This window comes from Xenopus laevis, chromosome 1S (genome assembly GCF_017654675.1).
Source record: "Xenopus laevis strain J_2021 chromosome 1S, Xenopus_laevis_v10.1, whole genome shotgun sequence".
In the NCBI taxonomy this organism is placed as follows: Eukaryota; Metazoa; Chordata; class Amphibia; order Anura; family Pipidae; genus Xenopus; species Xenopus laevis.
This window is the reverse complement of record NC_054372.1, coordinates 12,927,323-12,943,660: the sequence shown is the minus strand read 5'-3', so window position 1 is coordinate 12,943,660 and position 16,338 is coordinate 12,927,323. Positions and strand designations below refer to the sequence as shown.

Sequence of the window (16,338 nt, the reverse complement as noted above, 5' to 3'; positions counted from 1 at the left end):
AATGACTCCAAATTGATTGTAGGAGGTCTCCCCATAGGCTAAAACACCAATTCGGCAGGTTTTAGATTTTTTTAAACTCAAATCTAATTTGGACTATTCCCTAGTCGAATTACACTAAAATAAACTTGAAATTCGAATTTAAAAATTCAAATTTTCAATCAACCCTTGATAAATCTGCCCCTTAGTGTATGTATCAGCCATGCCCAACTTGCAGGGTTCAAGCTGCTGATTAATTGCATCCCACTGACAGCTAGCTGTAAATTGCCGTTCAACAAAAACATGAGGTGCAGCAGGTTGGCCATCCCTTATTTACGTAAGAGCAAACAGACCTGGTTCATGACCCCATGTAACTCTAGTCCTACCTTTGCCTAAGACTTGTTTACACAATCACACACACAAGACACAATCACACCCATTACATTATGCCTGACTGTGATGCAGAACGCCCTGCAGATCTGGAATCTACAATTCTGATTTGTTTGTGTTTTTCTTTTTAGTGGGCATTTTTCTCGTTCCCACTGACACATTTATAGGACGCGGCGCATTTGGGCCACTTTCTGTGCTTCAATTCAACTCTCTGGAGCTCTCACTGAACTAATTATGCTCCTTATTTATGATTCCAGGGCCCGGCTGCTATAAAAATAGCTTCTCTTTGTACCAGTGTGATGTCAGTTCTCTCGTGTTTACCTTTCTGTGGGGAAATTGCTAGAGGGAAGCCTGTTTGTTCCTCTAGTCAGTGTTAAATCTATGGAAGGCATTATTTACTTTCCAGACCCTTCTGGTTTAAAGCGGAATCAGGTGTCAAAGGGTTTCTCTTGGTGCCTCATTGTATTAGCTGTATCTGTGTTATTTTAGTTAAAGGACCGGTTTAAAAAATGTGTTAGTATACATTGAAAAAAGAACACCAAGACAAATTAAAGGAGAATGAAAGGCTTGCAGCACTTGGGGTGCCAAATCTTAGGCACCCCAAGTGATTGTATTTACTTACCTGAAACCCTGGGCCGGTGCTCCTATCAGCAGAAAACTGCACCGGCCCAGGGTTATACTAGTGAGCACCACAGAGTGATCCTCTTCCGGCTACCTCTCTCTTCGCGTGGCTGCGCATGCACAGTAGAACGAAAAGTCAAACTTTAACTAAAAAGTCGGCTATTTAGTTCAACTGCACATGCGTCTGTCCCGGAATATTTGAAGCAAGAAGAAGATGGAAGTGGATTGCTCCGTAGTGCTCACTGGTATAAACCCGGGCCGGTGCAGTTTGCTACTGATAGGGAGCACTGGCCCGGGGGTTTCAGGTAAGTCGATACAATTACTTTGGGGGTGCCTAACATTTGGCACCCCAAAGTGCTGCAAGCCTTTCCTTCTCTATAGTAGTGTTTCTGAAGCAAACACATCAGTTTTACCAGTGCAGGGCAACAGTACATGATATTTTCATTACTTTAAAACACTTACATTTTTTGGTGTTACTGTTCCTTTAACACATACCGGCCAAACCATTCATCCCTTTAAAGGACCAGTAACCAATTTTTATTTACAAATTAAACTTTAAAATCGCAAAACCTTTATTAAGAAATAACTTACCAAAACTCCGCTTGCGCTCCTCTTCAGAAAAGGCGACAGAGCGACGATCCAACTGCGCTCGATATCTTCTCCCTGGCTATCTCCTATAAGGAAGGCAGGTAGGAGAAATCAAGCGCCGTACGATGGATCGCCTTTTCTGAAGATGAGTTTCGGTCAGTTATTTCTTAATAAAGACTTTGCAATTTAAAGTTTAATTTGTCTTTAATTTGTAAAAAATTTGGTTACTGGTCCTTTAAAGGGGATGAAAGGTTTGGCCGGTATGTGTTAATAATCCTTGCTACAAAAATGTTTATAAGTCACTGTACCTGTTTTTCGATCAAATCGATTCTCAGTTTAGCCTGTGCTTGTTTATTGTAAGCATAGTCATTACAAGTGGGTGCCGCCATTTAAGAATAAGGACAGTCTTCCTGCTCAGGGATTCACCGCTTTGTATAAGAGCCTGGTCACTTTCCCTTTACCCTTTTCAGTTTGAGCTGAAACCTGCCTGGCTTTGGATTTGTTTATATGAGTGTTGCTCCATTAAATGTAGCTTCTTTCTGTTCCTTTTGCAAAAGATGTCATCACTTCCTGTTAGCTTGCTAGACAGGAAGGAAATGTTACCTTTAGGGTTGCCATCTGGCTGGTAAAAATGATTGTTGATCGCAATGTTATTAATAGGGAAAATATGGCAACCCTGGTACCTTTAACAGGAAGTGATGACATCTGTTGTAAGAGGACCAGGAAGAAGCTGTCAAATAGTGATATGTAGGCCTGCCCATGATTCAAATAGGTTTGGGATGAATAATGGGTGACCGTAATAGGTCCGTAATGTGGGTGAGGTGCAGGTTACTAATGCCGACCTGAGGCTCTACTGTGCCCTACAGCTAACTAACGATATTTAGCCTCATTCATATATAGGATGTCATTTCTCACTGTGCTGTTACTAAGATTTCCATGGTTGAATATTTTGTAAATACAGGTATGGGATCTGTTATCCAGAATGCTTGGGGGCCTGGTGCTTTCCAGATAACAGATATTTCCATAATTTAGATATTCATAGTTAAGTCTACTAGAAAATCATGTAAACATTAAATAAACCCAATAGGCTGGTTTTGCTTCCAATTAATTATATCTTAGTTGGGATCAAGTACAAACTACTGTTTTATTATTACAGAGAAAAAGGAAATGATTTTTATTTATTTATTTTATTTTTAACCTGCAGAGGTCTGACCCGCAGCTTCTTGCACAATTCTACTATGCAGACGAAGAGCTTAACCAAGTGGCTGCTGAGTTGGACAGTTTGGATGGAAGGAAGGACCCCCAGAGGTGTACGCTTTTAGTCAACCAGTTCCGATCGTGCCAGGTAAGGGCCCTACCTCAAGCTTTGCTCAACCAATTTTCTTTCGGGCCAGTTGGATGTATTTTGTTCAACGTGGCCATTCATGTGAAAGAACAAATGGTATTTTTATGCTGTGAGCCAGTGTCTTAATTTAAGGCATGTAAAGTCTAAAATAGAATAAGGCTAGAAATGCTGTATTTTGTATACTAAATATAAACATGAACTTACTGCACCACAAGCCTAATCAAACAAGTATCAAAGTTGGCTACAGGGGGTCACCATCTTGTAACTTTGTTAAACATCTTTGCAAGACTAAGACTGTGCACATGCTCAGTGTGGTCTGGGCTGCTTAGGGATCGTCATAAACAAAGCTGCTTGAGTTCTGCATGGCTGGGATGTAAGGCGGGGGCTCCCCCTGCTGTTCATAAGTATGATTGTTTCCCTGCTCAGCAGATAGGGACCATCTGACAATTCCTATCCACAGCAGTAAATGAAGGGAGAATTTCACTGTATACAGTCAGGTTTCTTATAAAAACGGTACACATTTTTTAATTAAATTATATTGGAGTTAGGTTTCTTTTTCATTAAAGAAAGTAAAAATGGGATTTTATATTTTTGCCTTTACATGCACTTTAAAGGGAAATGAGTTGGGGCTGTGCTCTCAACTCCGCATCTGCTGGTGCCTAATCCACCTGTGTGGCATTAGCAGATACAATGTTCAGTCACACCCTGCAGACTCCAACCATATAGGAACTGTCCTAGGACTATTTTTCCCCTAAATGTGACTTATCTGTTATTTACTTTGAATCCTGTGCTTGAATGGCTGCCCCCATGGCTACACAGCAGCTTGTTTATATAAACTATAGTAGTACTTATCTGTTATCTACTGTGTATCCTGTGCTTGAATGGCTGCCCCCATGGCTACACAGCAGCTTGTTTATATAAACTATAGTAGTACTTATCTGTTGTCTAATGTGAATCCTGTGTTTGAATGGCTGCCCCCATGGCTACACAGCAGCTTGTTTATATAAACTATAGTAGTACTTATCTGTTATCTACTGTGTATCCTGTGCTTGAATGGCTGCCCCCATGGCTACACAGCAGCTTGTTTATATAAACTAGCCTATTGGGTTTATTTAATGTTCACATGATTTCTAGTAGATTTATGTATGGAGATCCAAATTACGGAAAGACCCATTATCCAGAAAGCCCCAGGTCCTGAGCATTCTGGATAACAGGTCCCGTACCTGTAGTAATAAATGCAGAAAAATGTAGTGGAGCAGTTTCTTATTGTTCAGTAAAGAAGCATAGTCTCCCTTACCTACCCGCTTACAGCAGCACCAGCAGACAGAACTAAACATTGGCAGGTAACCTTAATACAGCACAAATTTCAGCTGATTGTTCAATGTTCCCGTCTAATAGCAGAAATATCTTTTTTTTTTTGTGTGTATCTTATCCTCAAACGTAAAATACCTTTGATCAATCCTTTTGATATGCTCAGAGGAATATAAATTGCGATTATCTCTCAGCATGGGAATGTTAAACATTTAAATTCCTGAAGTTCTTCTTCTTTTCCATTCTTTATTTATAACCAGTTATATCACGGCCGCTGTGGAAACAGATACAGAGATGCTCAGGGTTGTGATTGTGAAGCTTCACAAAAGTACAGTGATTAGAAGGCGTCTATTTAGTGTTGGACTTGGATGGTACAGGCTCACCAGGAAACCTTATATATCAGGCCTACTAATCACACTCTATTTCTTAAAGGGAACTATTCCGAAAATGAAAATGTACCGTAATATAAGATTCCTCATACTGAAATAATAAACTTTCTAAGTACAATCAATCAAAAATGATGCATTGTTTCTGAAATAATCAAGTTTATGTTCACTATTCCTCTCAGCATCTGTTTCTCTTCATTCTGTCTTCATGCAGCAGTTGGGTGTCAGATATTCATTGACAGTTAGATCCAATATATCTTATAGGGGGGCTCCTTTCCTAGCAGATGTATTAGAGCTCACTCAAATAACTGATTCCAGTACAAACAAAATCTAACAAAATAACTGCCTTTTGCATAAATCCTGCATGTAGAGAGACATGATGTCTGGTGATTTTAATAGAGTGACCTCTAATATATCTTCTAGACAAAAGGAGCCCCCCTATAAGATATATTGGATCTAACTGTCAATGAATATCTGAAACCCAACTGCTGCATGAAGACAGAATGAAGAGAAACAGATGCTGAGAGAGGGATAGTGAAGACAAACTTGATTATTTTAGAAATGGTACAGACTTTTTAATTGATTATATTTAGAAAACTTCTTCTTTCGGTATGATGAAGCTTATATTACATTTTCATTTAAACGTTTCTCCTTGCTTTAATCTCTTCTTATATTTCTTCAATTTCTTCCATTTTCTGTTCTCCCCAAAGTTAGACTTCTCTACCGCGTGTCTTCTCTTCCTATTTGTGATCTGTTTATTTCTCTGTCCCTTTTTTCTGTGGTTTTATTAACATCTTATTTTCCAACCTGTTTTTCCTTCCTTCATTGACCAATTCTTCATAATTACAAATAATCTTTATGCCAAAGCAGTTTGCAAGGGTGGGAGTTGCTGCGGTATCCAACAGAGCCACATAGAACTTCATATCCACCCCCCACCCCATATATGTAATTTTATTTAATTGCTTTAAAAAAATCTCTAGCTTTTAATGAAAAGTGGAGGCTGCATGCTCCATTTTGAATAAAGGGGCCCCATGAAGGGTATTTTCTCCTGGGCCTGCCTCCAAATAGACAATGTTGGGTATGTATAGTGCTATAGACATATTCTACTCTGGTTGGTTGTTAGAAAAGCATCAAGGGATAGTTCACCTTTAAGTTAACTTATAGTATGATGCAAAGAGTGACATTCTGAGACAATTTGCAATTGTTTTTAATTTTTTATTATTTGTGGTTTTTCAGTTATTTAGATTTTTTTCAGAAGTTCTCCAGTTTGCAATTTAAACAATCTGATGTCCAAATTACCCTAGCAACCATGTATTGATTTGAATAAGAAACTGGAATATGATTAGGAGAGGCCTGAATAGAAAGATGACCAATAAAAAGTAGCATGTAAAGACAAAATAATAAAATCCTATCTTTACTTTCTGTTATGAAAAAGAAACCTATCTCCAATATGCTTTAATTAAAAAAAGTGTACCGTTTTTATAAGAAACCTGACTGTATGCAGTGAAATTCACCCTTCATTTACTGCTGTGGATAGGAATTGTCAGATGGTCTCTAACTGCTGAGCAGGGAAACAATCATACTTATGAACAGCAGAGGGAGCCCCCGCCTTACTTCCCAGCCATGCAGAACTCAAGCAGCTTTGTTTGTTTCCCTATAGAGCAGTTGGCGACTGTATAGAGATTTGTATTGGATTTTATTTTTGCCTTTACATCCCCTTTACTGTTTCCAACTCCAGCTGCAGGGACAAAGATCATGGAGCCAGATTTAAACAGATAAACTGGGATTATATTTGGAGGATTATTTTGCTGCAGCCACTGGTTCTGCAGAGTTAGAGAAAGTTTGTATTAAACAAAACAAAAACTATAAAATCCACATTAGATTACATGACAACACAGGACTCAGTGCAGTCTGTATATTCTGATTATTAATCAGTCTTGCTGTATCGGCTTCTGGTAGATATTATTTGACTTGTGCTGTTTTGATAATTTATGACGATCCCTAAGCAGCCCATACCACACTGAGCATGTGCACAGTCTTGGTCTTGCAAAGATGTATAACAAAGTTACAAATGGTGACCCCCTGTAGCCAACTTTGAAAGCATAAATCATTTGTTTGATTAGGCTTGTGGTGCAGTAAGTTCATGTTTATGTTTAGTATACAAAATACAGTATTTCTAGCCTCTATTCTATTTTAGACTTTTCTTCCCCTTCAACAATAAATTTGCAGTCTTACAGAGCATTTGCTTTTAGATGGGTTCAGTGACCAGAGTAAGAAGCTGAAAAGAGTGAGAAGAAGAAGGTAAATAATTTAAAAACTATAGAAAAAGAAAAAATGAAGGCCAATTGAAAATGTACATAGAATTAGCCACCTTATAACATACTAAAAGGCATTCTTTATGTCTTACAGCTTGTCTGTGTTGGAAACAAAGTTCTCTTATAATGAAATGATGGGGATTTCAAAAAGGGCCCCAAGGTAATTGGTAACTACAGCTGCTAATCGACCGGTAATGCAGTCACAGTGGGAAAAGGATTGCATTGGTCTTTACCAGCCTGGCAATTTTTTAATCAACTAATACAAAGCTTCATTGTAAATTAATTTAGCTTCAGAGGTTATAAAGACACTTAATGCAAATCAAATTAGCCATATGCCAGAGAACTCCCCAGTGTTGTTATTGTTCTCTGAGAAAGCTAATTAGCGACTGCAGATGTAAGGATCAAGTTGGCTCTGCCATGAATTGAGTTCTGAATTGGAATAACCTGGGTCTTGGATGACAAGGACCGATGCAGGGAAGATGCTTCATAATGTAGATACTAGTCACCTATAGTCAAGTGCCAGATTAATATTGTGTTCTCATTGCCCACGTGAGCAAATGCCGGACACCTGCTGACAGATAGCAGAAAAACAGTGAGCTCTTGACTATCTGACATAGCAACAGAATTTACAGAAGGTAAAAATAAATTAACAGGCCATTGAGAATAAACAAACCCATCCCTTCCACCAGCTGCAGCCTGGTAGGCTTTTAGATAAGAAGCTACCCATTATACACAGGCTTCTCCGTGGACTGCTGATCGGTTTTTTACCTTGTGCTGCAGGACAACATGTAGAATGCGATTTAAGTTTACATTTTAGATTTTCTCTGTTTAGTGCTAGATATAACAAAAGCCTTATGTATTTTTTAATTAAAAATAATGTTTCTCACAAGCCCTATTTAGTGAACTAATGTTGAAAAGAGGGCTTCACTGCTCCTTTAATTCCACTTTCAGCAGAAATTATATATTACATCAAGGGGGTTATTTATCAAATGCCAAAAACTCAAAAAATTCGAGTTTTTTTTTCTATAAAATCCATATTTTTAGTGAGGAAAAAAACCATAAATTTTTCGGTATTTATTAAACCCTGCGGGTGTTAATAGTCTGAATAAAAAAGTACTCCAACTCAGACCTGCCGAATTCATGTAGAAGTCAATGGGAGAAGTCCCGAAGATATCCTGATCTACGCTGGGCTTCGTACAATAATTCGAAGATTACGTGGTTTTCGGGCAAAATTTAAAAAAAAAATGCATTTTCAGGCATCAAATCCCAAAAACTCATATGATTCGAATTTTTTCATGATTTTATCAAGTTTTTTTCCACATAGGAAATTTTCAGAAAAATAAATTGATAAATAAGGGGAAACTCTGTGCGTCAGACTATTTTACAGAAAATTATCAGAAATTTTTGGATTTTGCTAATCCCCCAAGTGTCAGAATAACAGTTCATTATGAGCGTCTCTTACCTCTGATATGGGCAGGTTCTGGTTCTCTACCATCAAATGTCAGAATAGCGGAATGGCTCATTCTAAGCAATGTTTCAACTTGCCTTCGTTTTTCCTTTTATAGTTTTTATAGTAATTATTTGCCTTCTTCATCTGATGCTTTCCAGCTTTCAAATGGGGGTCACTGACCCCATCTAAAAAACAAATGCTCTGTAAGTCTACACATTTAGGGGGAGAATTATCAAAGGTAGAATTTTGAAGTTATGTGAATTTTTGGACAGTCACATTTATGGGGTACTTAGTGGTGTAGTTCAAAGGGGAGGGGGGTCCAGTATATATTCAGGCTTTAGTTCTCCTTTAAGATGGCTTCTAATATGCATCCGGTGTTGGACCAAACTAGGAAACACCGATCCACTATTTGGGATTCAAATCCTTGGTGAAAGATTGGGCCGAATACCGAACCGAATCCGAATCCGAATTTGCATATGCAAATTGGGCCAGTAAAGGAAAAAGTGGAAAAAATTCTTCTTTTGTGATCAAAAGTCACGTGATTTCCCTACCCACCCCTAATTTAAATATGCAAATTAGGATTCAGATTCAAATCCTGGATTCGGTGCATCCCTAGACCAAACGTTGGAGGGGGACAGTATGCGCAAGATTTCATGTTCCGGTGAAACTACACCTCCGGATAATCTTTTTTTTTTACTCCTTTTTTTGTGCTTGACCAGTTGATATGCTTTTTCCTGTCAAATTAAACTTTCATTCTCTTTCTCTTAGGACAGTGTTTTAAATATCATAAACCAGATTATGGAGGAATGTATTGCACATGAGCGAGCAAACAGGGATTTCTGCGTGAAGTTTCCAGAAGAAATCCGACATGATAATCTGGCGGGACAGCTCTGGTTTGGAGCCGAGGTGACTAACGTATTTGCTTTATGTGTTCTCTTTTGCTCTGTTGTGGTTGTTCTTAGAATTAGAAAGTTTATCTCATTAGAAAACAATGATTGGGCATAGGTTTTCCTTTGGTGACATCCGTTTTTAGTTAATTTTGTACTTTGCACATTTCAACTCATGTTGGATGTTCTGTTTAGATGCCATTTACAGCAGTTTTCACCTAATTCTAAAACCAGATGGTGGTGTCCTAGGGCAGTCATTGGCCTTAGTATTTAGTCTAGTTTTGTGTAATCCTTACTAGAGTAGGAATTTACACATTCCCTAAGAGGAAATCCATGAATATTCCCAGCTAAGCCTTGTGGGCATGTGTAGGTAGGTTCCTACATGTGTAGGTACCAGGGCTGGAACTAGGGGTAGGCAGAAGAGGCACCTGCCTAGGGCACAATGGTGTGGGGGCATTGGGCAGGTGCCTGCTCAAGGTTCTTCTACCTACCCCTAGTCTGAATTCGCTCCCCTCTGCAGGTCTCCCCTACCCCCTCTGTTGCTCGCTCCTCTGTCCCTCCTCTGTCCCTCCTTCCCTCCCTTCTTTGTCCGTCCCTAACTTGCCCCCCCTCCCCTGTCCCTCCCTCGCCTGTCCGGCCCTCCCTGTCGGTTCCTCCTTCCCTGTCCCTCCCTCCCTTTCCGCCCCCTGCCCCAAACTGCCCCTCCGATTCCCCTTCTTGTACCTACATTACACACACGGCGGGGCAGGGTTAGCTGACAGGGTTGCTTAGGGTGCCTTTTAGGTACACTGCTGAACTGGCATGCCTGGATACCAGGGAATCTCACACTGGACCCCATTGTAGGACCCTTCCCATTAGCTCTCTTTGTTCTACCACAGATCATGTGACACAAATACCATTTACTACTTATATCTAATGGTTCTCTTGTGGTCCCCGAATGTCAGATTCTCTGGTGGGCCCTAGAAGGACCAATCCAATATTGATTAGGTAAAGACTGACTCCTGCCTTGTCTTCAAAGTCAATTTGGTAGAAAAGGCAGTTCTATAAAATGTTTAGAACTAAAGACCCTCTATCCGAGCAGAGTCATCATCTAAAGTCTCATAAATTTGGAGCAAGGTCTGAGGAAATTCCTGGAATGTTTCTAAGAATGTTCTGATTTCTCAGAGGTGGTGGGACTCACAGTCTCAGTCACATTTAGGATTTAAACTTTGTTAATGCTCCCCTGATTAAAAGAGGAGCCTTCCTAGAAATCAGCCCAGTCTCTCTTTAGGACTTTTTTTTTATGGCATCAGAATTGTTGAATAATTTGGTTCCAAACATACAGTTTATGGCATAACTGGCTTAGTATAGATAGATAGATATGGCAACATTATGTTTTGTAGTTTATTGAGGGTGGGTGGCAGGGAGAAAGCTAACTTTATAGTAATAAATCCATGTTAAGGCAGAAGATGCGGCATCATTAGTGTGGGACCATGTGTGAGATGCATCTGTCAAATAGATTCTTCCAAGGGCCAATACAATTTAAAGGGGACCATACAGTGTTCACATTATATAAAAATGCCTTGTTAACATTTTATCATCTCTGGATTCTCAGTTAACCTCATACCAGCCCAGTAGTGATGTGTGGGCCAGCCCGATACCCACGGGTTTACTCATGGATGGGTCGGGTCTGGGCCCACCTCTAACCCCCATTTGCGCTTACACTTCCGGCTTCCGGTTTTATAGCCGCGCACCTGCTCACCTAGCCCCTTTTGTGAGGTCATCGGCGGGGTGGGTCAGAGCGGGTCCATAAAAGGAACCCAGAAGTTGGGTTGCGGGCAGGTGGAGGGAGTGGTCGGGTCGGGCACATTACTACAGCCCAGTTTTAGCTTAAATGACCAAAAAGTGTATACAGCTATGGGATCTGTTATCCGCAAAGCTCTGAATTCTCTCCCATAGAGTTCATTTTATCTAAATAATCCAAATGGTTTGAATTTATTTCCTTTTTCTCTGTAATAATAAAACAGTACTTTGTACTTGATCCAATCCCTATTGGAAGCAAAACCAGCCTATCGGGTTTATTTAATGTTTACATGATTCTTAGGAGATGTAAGGTATGAAGATTACTAAATGATCCGTTATCTGTAAAACCCAGGGTCCCGAGCATTCTGGATAACAGGTTCCATAACTGTGTCTGTTCATCCTGTCCTACTTCGTGAGAAATCTTTTTGTTTTATAGTTTTATAGAACCCGTGAGTATCTTCCTGTGTAAGATTTAAACCCATTGTATTCTACTGTGCTGTTTAAATGTGTGTCCTATAGTCCAATTTCAGCTTCAATGGCTGCCAGGGCCGCCATCAGAAACCGCAGGGCCCCATACACAAAAATTTCCTGGGCCCCCTGGGCTGCGCCCACTACAAGCCCCAACTACAGGCCCACCCACCACACAGGTCCACCCCCCACCACACAATAAAAAAAACATTGGTGGCTATGGTTCCCACATGTTAATAAAAAATATTGGTGGTCCGGGCCCCCCCATTGAAAAAAACATTTGTGGTCAGGGCCCCCATTCAAAAAAAACATTTGTGGTCAGGGCCACCCCCATTAAAAAATATTGGTGTCTAGGATCCCACACGGTGAAAAAAATTGGTGGCCAGGCCCCCCCCACATGTTATAAGAAAATTGGTGGCCAGGGCTCTTTAGTGCTCATTAGTGTGGCCCACCTGCTGTCAGTGAGCTGCCAACTACAGAAGGGAGGAGGGGAGCACAGGTGGCTGCATCTTCTTCCAGTGACAGCATTTTCTTCCCTTATTGGTCACAGAATTTCAAGTCCTGGTAAAGCTGCATGGTGATTGGAGGAGAAGTAGGAGAAGTTCAAACCTCAACTATCCAATTCCTGAGCAGCTCAACCGGGATTTAAACTCAGTGACCAATAAGGGGAAGTAATGGACAGAAGATACCTCTCCCTGTGCTCCCGCCCTGCCTTCATGAAGTTGGCAGCTCTCAGAAAGCAGGGGGGCCCGGCTAATCAAGAAAGTGCGGCGTGGCCGGGGCCCCCTTACCCTCGGGCCCCCTACAACTCTCCCCCCTGTCCCCCCCTGATGGCTGCCCATGTAGATGTACAGTATTTGTTTCTTTGTTGTTTGATTAAGGAAGCTGCAGTTTAGGTCCCCTGATTTCTTCTTGTTCAGTCCTAGAAGGTAGTGCAATGATTTATTTGCAGCCGATGGAGTTAATGTGTTGTCAGGCATTATTGGCCGTTTCCTCTCTAGACACAGGTTTTACGTACACAAATGCACTGAACCAGCTCTTTGGAGACTCAGAGCCTCTAATACTCCTGATGACAGTAGCAGGTTAATGTGTTCTATGGGGGGAAGCACAATAATCTATAGTGACAGGCACAGTGTGTGCAATTCACTCCCACACAGGTATTATTTACTAACCATACGTAAGAGCCTATTGAATAATGTAAGGGCTGTACAGTCATGTAATGTCAACACTAGAACTACATGACAGGGAAAAATATACACAGTTTATACACAGGCATGCAGTCCCTCTCACTCGGCATGGGTTAAGACCTTTAGATTGACTTTTAGTCTGCTGTAGAGTAGGCAGTGGAATTCTAAGACCATTTGCAAGTGGTCTTTACTTTTTATAGCTTTTGCTTAGCAGATCTCAATTTTTGTAGTTCATCAGCATATCTGGTTGCTAGGGTCTTCTTTTCCATAGAAACCAGGCAATGGATAGAACAGAGACTGTCATATGAATAGGAGAGAGCTTGAGTAGGTAGATAAGAAAAGTTAAACTAACAATTGTAGTAGTGCAGAGGAATGGATATTTTTACCTGCCGGCAGAGTCGGACTGGGATGCCAGGGGCCCACCAGAAAACCTTAGCCTGAGGGCCCACTTTGCAATCTATTATACCTCCTCTCCTAACTCAACCTCTTTATTCTCCCAGTCTCTTTTCTCTACATACTATACTCTATTCTTCCATTAAGCCTCTTTGTACATGTAAAGAAATAGGGAATGACCATGAAATAGGCCAAATGGTTAGAAGCAAGAGGCCCACTGACACCTGGGCCCACCCTGTGGGCCAGTCCGACACTGCCTGCTGGGGTCAGTGACCGCTACCTCCCTGGATAGAGGCAGTAGAGGAAGACAAATAAGTTGTTATGAATTGGACTTGCTATAACATACTAAAAGTGACCTGAAATGTGAGCCATCCCTTTAAAGTGAAACTGTTATGGGAATTCATTTTTTTTTGTTTCAAAAAATCATCAGTTAATAGTGCTGCTCCAGCAGAATTCTGTGCTGAATTCCGTTTCTCAAAAGAACAAACTGATTTTTTTTATATTTAATTTTGAAATCTGACATGGGGCTAGAAATATTGCCAGTTTCCCAGCTGCCCCCAGTCATGCGACTTTTGCTATAATATACTTCAGTCACTCTTTACTGCTGTACTGCAAGTTGGAGTGATATCACCCCCTCCCTTCCCTCCCCCAGCAGCCTAACAACAGAACAATGGGAAGGTAACCAGATAGCAGCTCCCTAACACAAGATAACAGCTGCCTGGTAGATCTAAAAACAGCACTCAATAGTAAAATCCAGGTCCCACTGCGACACATTAATTTACATTGAGTAGGAGAAACAACAGCCTGCCAGAAAGCAGTTCCATCCTAAAGTGCTGGCTCTTTCTGAAAGCACATGACCAGGCAAAATGACCTGAGATGCACCTACACACCAATATTACAACTAAAAAATACACTTGCTGGTTCAGGAATGGCATTTTATATTGTAGAGTGAATTATTTGCAGTGTAAACAGTGTCATTTAGAAATAAAAACTACACCATAAAAATCATGACAGAATCCCTTTAAGGCTTTAAGGTGCAGATTTATCAAGGGTCGAAGTGAATTCGAGGGGATTTTCGAAGTAAAAAATCGACCATCGAATAGGATACTACGACTTCGAATTCAATTCGAAGTAAAATAGTTTGAATATTTGACCATTCGATAATTTAAAAAAACTTTGACTTCAATACTTTGCCAAATTAAACCTGCCGAAGTGCTATGTTATCCTATGGGGACCTTCTAGAGCAGTTTTCTAAGTTTTTTGAAGTCGAAGAAAAACCATTTGATCGATTGCTGAAATCCTTCCTTCAATGGTCGAATTTCGAGGTATTTTTAACTTTGAAATTCGACCCTTGATAAATCTGCCCCTGAGAGTTAACTTAAAGGTGAACCAGCCCTTTAAACTAACCCTTGCAAAGAATACTATGCAGGTTCCAATGCCCATGATAAAGTGTTTTTAACTTCTCTGGTAATGGAATTGGTTTCAAAGGGAACGACAATCTTTAAAAGCACATTCTAAAATAATAACAGTCCTCCACAGGAATAGAAAATATCTCATTTATTTTCCTTTGTGTACATGTTAGACTTTATCTTTTCCAAAACAATACTCTTAGCTCATAATAAAAGCTCCTTGGTGGGCCAAAGCCGCCGCGAGCAAATATCTGTATAATGTCTCAATCGGCTTTATAGCCTTGATGTGTGCCGTGTTTTTATTGGGATTGTTATGCTGGTGCTGTTCTACACTCGCCTGTTTCATGGAGCAGAACATTGCAATTTACTGCCATCCACACCCTGCTTCTAAACTATCCACTAGCATATTTATCTCAATGCTTTTATACATTGCCAAGTGATACAATAAGGGGGTTATTTACTAAACTCAAAATGCAAAAATCACGAAAAATTTGTTAGTTTTTTTTTTAAATAAAATCGGACTTTTAAAAAAAATTAAACCCCAGAGGATGGAAAAGTCAGAATCAGAAAATCCGGCATCTCAGACCTGTCGAGGTTGCATATATTTGATATCCGCTGGGTTTCGTGCAATACCCCAACGTTTTCGGAGTTTTCGGGCAAAAATCAGAGTTTTCAGCTGAAAAAACTGAAAAAATTGTGAAATTTGGATGAAAAACCTGGAAAAAATCATGGATAGGAGAAGATTTGTAGCAGAAAATATTGAGATAAATTTGGACTTTGATAAAAAAAAAAAAACCTTAGACTTATTTTATATTTTTTTCCCTCTTCATAAGTAAGAGGTGAAAACTGCACTGTCCCGGGGTTAAACCAGTGAACACCAGGGAGCGATCTTCCAGCTTCTTCTTTCTTCAAATTTCCCGGGGCAGACGCATGCGCAGTAGAACAAAATAGCCGACCTTTTTCAGTTAAAGTTCAGCTTTTCACTCTAATGCGCATCCGCAGCCACGAGAAGAAAGATGAAGCCGGAAGAGAATCGCTCTGTGGTGCTCACTGGTATAACCCCGGGTTGGTGCTCCTATCAGCAGAAAACTGACCAGCCCGGGGTTATACCAGTGAGCACCACGGAGCGATCCTCTTCTGTCTTCCTCCTGCACATGCGCAGTAGAATGAAAAGCTGAACTTTAACTAAAAAGTCGGCTTTTTCATTCATGCACATGCGTTTGCCCCGGGAAATTTGAAGAATGAAGAAGCTGTCAAAGTCATGTAAAAGTCAATTACAGGTGTCCCTTTTACAATTGGAAGATGTATTTTGCCTAGGGATGCACCGAATCCTGGATTCGAATCAGGATTCGGCCTTTTTCAGCAGGATTCGGATTCGGCCGAATCCTTCTGCCCGGCCGAAACGAATCCGAATCCTAATTTGCATATGCAAATGAGGGAAATTGTGTGACTTTTCAACTGGGTTGAAAAAAGACAAAGTCCATCAAGTTCAACCCCTCCAAATGAAAACCCAGCAAAATTCAAAAAAGCTGCACGATTTGAATTGTCGCACCATTTTGTCTCGACTTTTCCCGCACGTACCATTTTTGTTCTGACTTTTTTTTAATAAATTAAGCCAAATCGTGGTTGGGAGTTGCACCGAATTTTTATTTTACAATAATGAGAAAAATTTGAGTTTTAATAAATACCCTCCTAAATATACAGTGAACTGTCAACATTTTCCATAATAAAAAAATGAAAGTACAGGTATGGGATCCATTATCCGGAAACCCGTTATCCAGTAAACTCCAAATTATGGGAAGGCTGTCTCCCATAGACTCATTCAAATAA

At 40.3% G+C, this 16,338-nt stretch overlaps 1 protein-coding gene across 2 annotated transcripts in view; it reads left to right on the top strand.

Annotated features, from left to right (window-relative positions):
• Positions 1 to 16,338, top strand: part of LOC108706519 (lateral signaling target protein 2 homolog) — a 130,645-nt gene that overhangs the window by 70,940 nt on the left and 43,367 nt on the right. For both annotated transcript variants that reach the window (XM_041579373.1, XM_018243011.2), the window contains exons 2-3: positions 2,780 to 2,920; positions 9,151 to 9,288. In XM_041579373.1, the coding sequence (XP_041435307.1) occupies positions 2,780 to 2,920; positions 9,151 to 9,288 (279 nt within the window). The remainder of the gene's footprint in view (positions 1 to 2,779; positions 2,921 to 9,150; positions 9,289 to 16,338) is intronic.